We start from the raw sequence: 8550 nt of genomic DNA on the forward strand, positions 1-8550 counted from the left end.
AAGAAACTCTTACCCATCCAGGCTCTTTTTCATCATGGTTTTTCACTATGAATTACTTGAATTTTTGGATATTTTTTGAAGTGCTTTAGACAGATATTGAATAAGAGCAACGTTTGTAATCTAATCACAACCTCAGTGGTGGAGAGACCTCCGGGTTCCACCTGCAGAACTAAAAATCAGTAATGTATTAACAGAAAGACGTGACCTTTTCCTGTCTGTTCTACCCTCACAGATGAACAGGAGCCAGCAGTCAGCAGTGATTCAGATATTTCATTGATTATGGCCATGGAGGTTGGACTGTCTGACGTGGAGCTTTCCACTGATCAAGACTGCGAAGAGGTGAAATCTTGAAAAACCAGAGCTCCAACACAAAACTGCAGGGGAGGGTCACAGGTAGGGACAGAGCCAGCTTTCTAGGATTTGGACCAGTCATGCACATGCCTCCAGAGCACTGTCACTCCTGCACACTCCATCCTGGGATGGCCATGAGAAGCAATAGCAGCTGTTGTGCCTGCCTGGATGTGGTTTCATCATCTACACCCTTCGTTTGGCTCCCGTGGGAGATGGACACTTCCAGTTCACCCACGTGCTTGAGAGCAGTCATGGAATTCTCCAGGGGCTCAGAAACATGCAACTGAAATGACAGCTTGAGTGTTTTCTACACCTGTTCAATCAAACTTTTGTTGGGTTTTTTGAAAAGGCATACATTTATTTTATTTGTTTGTTGGTTTATAGTTTGCTATGAATGGACACTCTGTTTTTATTGACTGACCCCAGCTTTTTCAAGAGTTCGGTCCAGAAATCTGAATTCCTGTTCACTGGTCACTTCATGACCTGAGCAGGATTTATCATTGCCGTGTTGTTTCTGCATGAATTACACGTGGCTGGCTTCTGAAGGATGATGCACCAGCACTCTGCATTAATGTAACACCTGCTTTCATTAAGTGGAAGGCTTGGAAATGGTATATTCTGAAGGCTTTTATTTGTAAGAGAGCTCTGAATTAGCAGAAATTTGGGTTAAAACGCCATTAGTTTGTCTTTTACTTAGAGCTCTGTTCTAGACAAGTATTGTACAGAGTGAAGGAGAGAAAGAAAATTTAAAGCATCACTCTGTCCGTGTAGACCTGTCCTGTATTTTATGCTATTCACAGGTGTCGGTGCATTAGTGTCCTTCCTTCAAGTGACAATTCAGTAGTTGGAAAAAAAGATCTAGCATAACATCATTTCTTTTCTTCATTTTACAGACCAAAACCAGATCAGTGGGCTAAAGGAGCATCTGAGAGGTTTCCAGGGGCTGCTTATTAACAGTTCTGCATTCAGTGGGTGACTGTATTCCTAGAAAGGGTCTGGAGATGCTGCTATCAGTGTCAGAAATTGCTAAAGGAGCAAGAGGCAGTCATTTGAAATGTTTAATTCCTGGTTAGCTTTGGGTCTTTTCCTTTAGTGTGCTTCATTTCTTTCATTTTGACAGCAGCTTTTGTCTGCTTGTTGTCTAACAAGAGTTCAGGCGATTTGTTGCCCTCCAGAGTCCCTCTCAATGTTGTCAGAAGCATAACAGAATTTTTGCTATTTGTGTACAGGTACATATACCAAAATATATTGGGGAGGGAATTTGCTGAGGGAATTTGAGTACAAAAGAACTAACATAAATCAAAACAACTAAATAATAATGACCTGACATAATAATTTATTTCATCCTGAGCTCTGCTTTCCAGGTAAGAGCTCATTGTTAATTGTTCAGTGTATGATTTGGTTTTTCAGTCAAAATACTCAACTGTGAAGAAGCTTACTGTTACACAAGAGTACATAGTTTCTGCTGAGAGTCAGATGATTTCAATCACATTACTGCCTCCTGAGTCAGTCCACAGAATCAACAATTCATCTTACATTGAAATTTCATGCAGAGGTCAAATATTTTGACTTGGCAGGGTCATGGCAGCATCTCAAAATACAACTCTTGGGGCTCACTGCATTTAATGTCCTTGTGGATTTACTTGTTAAATGTGAAAACTAGCTTCCATCCAAAATTTGTGTTTGTCAGATTTTATTCAGGAGCAAGTGTGTTTAGAACTGTCCCTAAAATTTTGTCTGACTTGCTTCTTTAGTACAGAAAGAAGGAAAAAATATTCTCCGTGCTCTTTTGTCCATTTAGAACTAATTAAACATTTAGTTTAATTTTATATTCTTAGTCCCTAAATTGCAGGGTAATGCTGAGGTAAAGGTTTTAAACTGAAAGAGGGCAGATATTAGAAATATTAGATATTAGAAATAAATTATTACTGCGAGGGTGATGAGGCACTGGAAGAGGTTGCCCAGAGAAGCTGTGGATGCCCCATCCCCGAAAGTGCTCAAGGCCAGGTTGGATGGAGCTCTGAGCAGCCTGGTCTGGGGAAAGATGTCCCTGGCCATGGCAGAGGGTTTGGAACTAGCTGATCTTTAAGGTCCCTTCCAACCCAAGCCATTCTGTGACTCTATGAAAATGTGCTGTTGCATCTTTAGAAGCTGTTGGAATGAAAATCTTTTTTCAATTTAAGAGACAGAGGCAGCTGGAAATCTTGGTTAAAAAAGAAAGTTACAGACTGTTCCAGAGGGTACACTAGGTCAGTCTTGACAATATTTGTGGTTCTGTAATCTCGTTTTCCTTGTTCTTTTATGTCTTCTCTATTCCTTGCTGCTATAGGAAAGGCCTGACACATCAATGTTGAAATTGACCCCTAGACAGGAGAGTTTGCACAAGGTACTGCATCAGCTCCACTTAAGCTCTGTAAATAATGCTGAAATGGGATTTAAGTGGTGCTTTCATTCAATTTTGACCCAGGAATGAAATTGCTTCCAAACAACCACAGGGGAAGGAGTGAGGCTGGTTATGTACAGTCAGGGCTCCTTATACAAAGTCCACACACTCTGGTACAATTTTTTCTCCAGCACTGGAGCCCGGGTGCTGCATGTCACAGGAACATCACAAACACGATGTCCAAGTTGTCAGTGATCCTTTCTCATATGCACACTGCAGCTCAGCACACAGGCAGAGAAAGTTATGCAGGCAGAATTTTGCACTCACAAAAACCTGATGTGTGCATGCAGATGTGCAAGGCACAGGAAGAGAACTCCTGATCAAACTGCTTGGGTTTGAGAGGAGCTATCACAAAGTCTTCATTTTATTTCATGAACTGGATTAAGTTGATCTCAATGGATGGATGGATTGACCAGTTAGCTGTTGCTATAGCAGAACCACCCACGAGACAGCAGAACAAGCAAAGTCTGTGGAAAAGTGAGGCAGGAAGGGAAACTCCCAGCTGATACTGAGCTGGGTCCTTTGCCCAGCAAAATCATTGAAGGGAGCTGTGCTCAAAAAGGCATCACAGATTTGGTAATTCGGGTCCTGAGAGATAATGAGGAACTTTGTCCAGGTCCCATGCTGTGCACACACTTTTCCTAAATATCCCATATTAGATCTGGTCCCTCAAGGTCCATAGGTGGCCACTGGCAGAGGCAGAGTGCCAGGCTGGGTGAGTGATTTTGACAATTAGTGCTATGCCTTTTGGAAGAGGCATCCTAGCAAATCTGGGCCAGGAGCCTTTCTGCTTTTGTTTTCCCAGTTCTGCCTGCAGGTTCACTCAGGGAAGATGTTGTTGCACCCCTGTCCTCATGTGTTCTGCAGCTCTGAGCACTGTTAAGTGAGGATGAAGGCAAAGCCAGGTTACACATCACTGAAGCCTGAACTTAGGAAAGCACTTAAGTAAATGTTTTATTCCGTCCTTCAAAAACACACTTATGAATAATTTTGGACTTGCACCAAAATCGCATTATTTTTGGCAGGTCTCCTTTGTGCATAATTAAGCCCCTGTATCAAAAGGAAATGTTTTCCTAAAGCTTGACCTGACTGACAATATTCCTTTTATATATAACAGTGAACTGCCTTGGGAATTTGAGGTGCTTTATAAATGTTAAGACCCCCCCGATGTGTGTTTGTAGCATGTATGAAAGCCTTAATTCTGCACATCTGCGTGCCCATGTACACCCTGGTACTGCTGCCTGCTGAGTTTGGGCACTGAGTGGGTGGGGTTCAAGCTGCTGGGGATGCAGTACTGGATGTTCAGAAGGGAGAGCAGCCTTTAGCATGCAGCCAGGAAAGAACAAAATCCTCTGGAGCCCTCTGACAAGCAAGTGTTCACAGATGCAATTCTGCAGGCTGGTGCCGTGACTGGGCAGGGGGGACATCTCCTGCACAGGGACAGTGGCCAGGGGATTGTGTGGCTCCCAGGAAAAGGCACTCTTGTCATTAAGTTGGTCCTGTGCCTCTCCCAGCAATTCCTGTCTTGTTCTCTGAAGCACTTTTCCTTTCCATGAGTAAGAGATAGGTGAGAGAAGCATTTGCCTTAGTGAGGCTCATCATCAGTCAGGCTGGGTCGAAGGATAAAACGTGGTGAGACAGAAACTGCACTCAGAGCATGCTTGGATTCTCTTGGGTTTCACTAAGCTGCCTTCCCAAAGGTCTGCTCAATAGGTAGGGTGCATGGAAAGTTGTACAGGCAGAATTTTGCTCTCACAAATGACCTGATGTGTGCATGCAGATGTGCAAGGCACCAGGTGTACATCCCCTCCCCACAGCTCACCTGCTCTGCTGGGGATACAGATCTGGCACTTACTGAGGGTTTGGGGTTTTTTATTTTCTGACTGCTTTAGAGCCTCAAAACCAGGATCAGGACTATCATAGCACTGCAGTTCATTCTTTAAGCACTCTATAGAATTAAATTGACGTTTATGCATATGAAAGTGCACTGATGTCAGTATGGAAACTGTACTATTGTGAAATCAGAAGTAGTTGTTACTTCTAGGCCTTTTATTTGAGAGAGATTTTAGCACTAAAGAAAAAGGCTTTATAGGGGCAATTTGGAAATATAAATTATTGAAACCACATATGATAAGTGGTCCCTTGGATGTCACTAATGACGCCAGGATCAAATCCCAGGGAAGTCATTACAAGAAGCGCATTAATGTCGGGGTACATCCATTTTGCAGGACTAAAATGGCAGAGGAATCCAGCCTGTTCCTTCCCAGCCCGTCTCACAAGCATTTTTCCAAGGGTGAGCCTTTGTTGCAGGGGGAAGAGATCATGGGATCAAATCTGCACAATGCTGCTTCCTCTGCTGTGTTCTGTGCTGCCAGCATCTCTTGGAGCAGGTTGGAGAAGGGAAGGAGCTGGCCCAAGGTCAGCTCTAGGGCTTGGTGAAAAGCAGGCCATGGGTTTTCAGCGGGTTTGGGACAGCCAAGCTCCTTCATGGCTTCTGCTGGCCCTGGGACTGGAGCTTTGTTGGTGAACACTGAGCCCATGTGGACTCATTTGTTTTGTAGATGCAAAAACGTGCGGGTGTATTTGGGGCAGGCAGTATTTGGGATGGCAGTGAATCCCAAATACTTGGGATAGCACTAGCAGGAAACACAATGTGGTGTGGTTTAGGGCTGAGGGAAAACGAGGCTGGAGTTGTTCTTCTTAAATAGGGGAAATTGATCCAAAATAAGCACTGCTTTTGTTTTACCAAGCTGTTACCTGAACTAATTGGTGCTTTCAGAGAATGAGGAATGCCAGATGGACTGTTCAGGGAGGATTTGTTTGTGAAGCAGATGGCAGCTGTGGGGTGGGACTGAGGGCTGCCCCTCTGCCTACCCCACTGGGCCCCTTTATCTGCCCATTTCTTTTTCAAGGAAACCCCCTTCTAAGAAGGAGCTGTATTTCAAAGGGAGAAATAAAGAAATGAAAGATGTGGGTTTTGAATGAAAAGCCAAAGGATTATTTTTCCATCTGAAATTAATCTTGTCTCTCTCAAGTATTTTAATTGTGAATTGGTGGAAGTTACTTCTTCCTGTAGTGAATGGAAAAAGAAATGAGAGGGGAAAAAAAAAGGAGTAATAGTGTTTTCCTTTTCTTGTTTATTTCTGGATTCTTCAGTCCTGAGTAGCATTAAACACAATGGCCAGATCAAAATGCTTGTTTGCTCTGAATGTATACAGTTATTTCAGATGTCAAATATCTAAATGTTTTGTATATGTATGTAATGCCATCCTCAATACTTGTTTCATGTTAGGAACCTGAAATGACTGTACCATTTTATAATTAGATATGTAAAGAGGGGACAGTGGGTGGGAGGGTCTGTTATTTTTATACCAAGATGTTCCTTGTATTTAGTGAACATTTAAAGCAGTTTTGTACTTGTCAAAATATACATTCCATCCATTTCCAGAAGAGAATTATTTCTATTTAGAGTAGTTTATATGCAAACAAGAAAAAAAAAAAAAGTGGCATCCCATTTGTGTGCAGTTCCTGAACAGAGCAGCAATCCTGGTTTTCAGTGATGGCTACAAAGCTTTTTCCAGCCCTGTCTTCTCACATGCAGCAGAGCCATGCCAGCAAATGCCAGTGTTATAAAGGGAATAAAAATCCCAAACGAAATAAATACCACATGGATCAGTGCACAGCTTAACGAAATAACTTGGTTAAGTTCAGAGACAATGGTCTGTCCCAGTGAAATTCTCCAAAGGAATCAGCCCTGCTCTGGACAGCAGGATCAGATTTACTGGGAGGCTCCAGCTCTCTGCCCCTGCCTGGCAGAGCCATCAGCCTCAGCGAGCTGGGGGCATGCAGGGCTGTTGCACTGCTGCACTGTGGCTCTGGCTGTGCTGCAGCTTTGCTTTGGGAAACACCTACCAAAAGGCCATGGCAAAGTCCCACTGTGGCATTTGCATGGGCCATCCTTTTTCTTGTAGTTGGCTTTTTCATTTCCCTCCCTTTCCCTGCTACCTGTGACGTGCTGCCAAAACTGTGCAGTATAGCAGTTTGTGAAGAATTTCTTTTTTTTTTTTTGCCTTTTTTCCCTTCTGTACAGTCTTGCAAATAAACTTTTAACTCTTTGCTGACATTTTATAACGTATACATCTTCCTCTCCAATGCACTTTATCTCTCTTGAAAAATATGGGAGTCGGAGAACTTAAAGGGATTTGCCTGAAATCATGAGACACATACTTTTTATTATTTTGTGTCCTTTTTGCTTTGTTAGATACTGTAAATGCTAAAGAGCATAGACAGTGACTCAGCTGGGGGCAATACCGAAATGTTGAGGCTAATACTTGGAAGCATTATTCAGTAGTCCAACATGGCTATTTTTGTTATATAGAGGATTATAATGTAAATATGTGAGACTGTGTTATTACGTACTAGTAAAATATTGCAACTCTCCAAGTTAAGATGGTGAATTCCAAGGAATTTTATTGCAAGTTTTTTAATAAAACAAATCTGATTATTGTGTTGTATGTATTTTCTAACAGCCTGTGTAAACCTGGAATTTCCTGGTTTGTTTCTTCCTGAACTCAGCCACTGCAAACTTTGGCATTCCTAGGAGCCAGAAGGTACAGTGGGAAGGGACCCAAGTGACAGCCTGGTCTTTGTGACACATCTCCATCTCCTCACTGCTCTGGTCCCCTCTGCCCTTCAGTTGCCTCTGAACAGAAAGCAGCAGCAGTGGGAGAGGTAAATGCTTCTGCTGCCTCAAGGGAGAGCTGCAGCCTCAGCCCAGACACTGATTTAAAACAGCTGTAAAAGATGACTGCTGTGCCATGCCTCGGTGGGAATTGCACCATTGTTGTGAGGAGCCATCCAGCTGCTCTTCCCTTGCCTTCTCAGACATCACTGTGCATCCCTGGGAGCAGGGGGAGGACGAGAGCCGTAGGGTTGTTGTGTCGTCCAGCACAGGTATGCTGCTTGCAAGACGTTTGAGGCACACTAAAAATCCTGCCTAAATGTAATTTAAGAGATTTACAGAAAAGTTTTCTAGTAGATGCAAAAGCAGGCAGGGAGAAATCCCTGAAGGAGCAAACTCCTAGCTCAAGCTGCAGTTCTGACAGAGGACCTAGCCTGCCCCCATCCTGGCACACATTTTTTCCTTTCTGGAGCTGCCTCCAGCACACACACCTGTCTTTGCTAACCACAGCTTTAGAGGTGACAGCGTGCCCGATGGGCTGGAGCCCTGGATTGGATCCCAGGAGCTGGGAAGGCAGCAGCTGTGGGCCAGTTCCCTCTCAGCTGCCCAGACCCTGCTGCCTCCTTGCTCCTGTCCACCTATCCCCATCCCATTCATCCTTGCTCTGCCCATGGCAGAGGGGCAGGAGCTGGCTCAGAGCAGGAAAACTGCCAGCAATTTAAAATGCCGTGATCAACAAGGCCAGGAATTGCCTTTCTCTTCTCATCTCCTGTCAGCAGCACAGCCTGGAGCTCCCATCCCATCCCAGCAGCCCTGCTCCACGGGCTGAAACCCTCCACACCAACACAAACCCCGGGCTGCCTTTGCCAAAAGGATTTATGTCTCTCTCTTCCCCACGCATCCCCCTGCCTTCCAGCTGCTTTGTTCCTTCCCTGTGTGCATTTCCCGGCTGGCTGGGAGGGAGCAGGCTGGCTTTCCTTTCCTTGGCAGGCAGATGTGCACAGCTGCCGCGGGAGCACAGCTGGCTGGAGGCAGGGCCGGCACGGCCAGGATGTGAGCACCTACTTGGGGCTCG

General features: G+C 44.4%; 1 protein-coding gene across 1 annotated transcript in view; it reads left to right on the forward strand.

The window, feature by feature from the left end:
• Positions 1-7308, forward strand: part of RNF150 (ring finger protein 150) — a 105852-nt gene extending 98544 nt beyond the window's left edge. Inside the window, exon 7 of the mRNA XM_014878972.2 lies at positions 233-7308. Coding sequence (XP_014734458.2) covers positions 233-351 — 119 coding nt within the window. The 3' untranslated portion in view covers positions 352-7308. The remainder of the gene's footprint in view (positions 1-232) is intronic.
• The last annotated feature ends 1242 nt before the right edge of the window (positions 7309-8550 follow it).

The sequence above is a fragment of the Sturnus vulgaris genome, chromosome 4 (assembly GCF_052056855.1).
Source record: "Sturnus vulgaris isolate bStuVul1 chromosome 4, bStuVul1.hap1, whole genome shotgun sequence".
Classification (NCBI taxonomy): Eukaryota; Metazoa; Chordata; class Aves; order Passeriformes; family Sturnidae; genus Sturnus; species Sturnus vulgaris.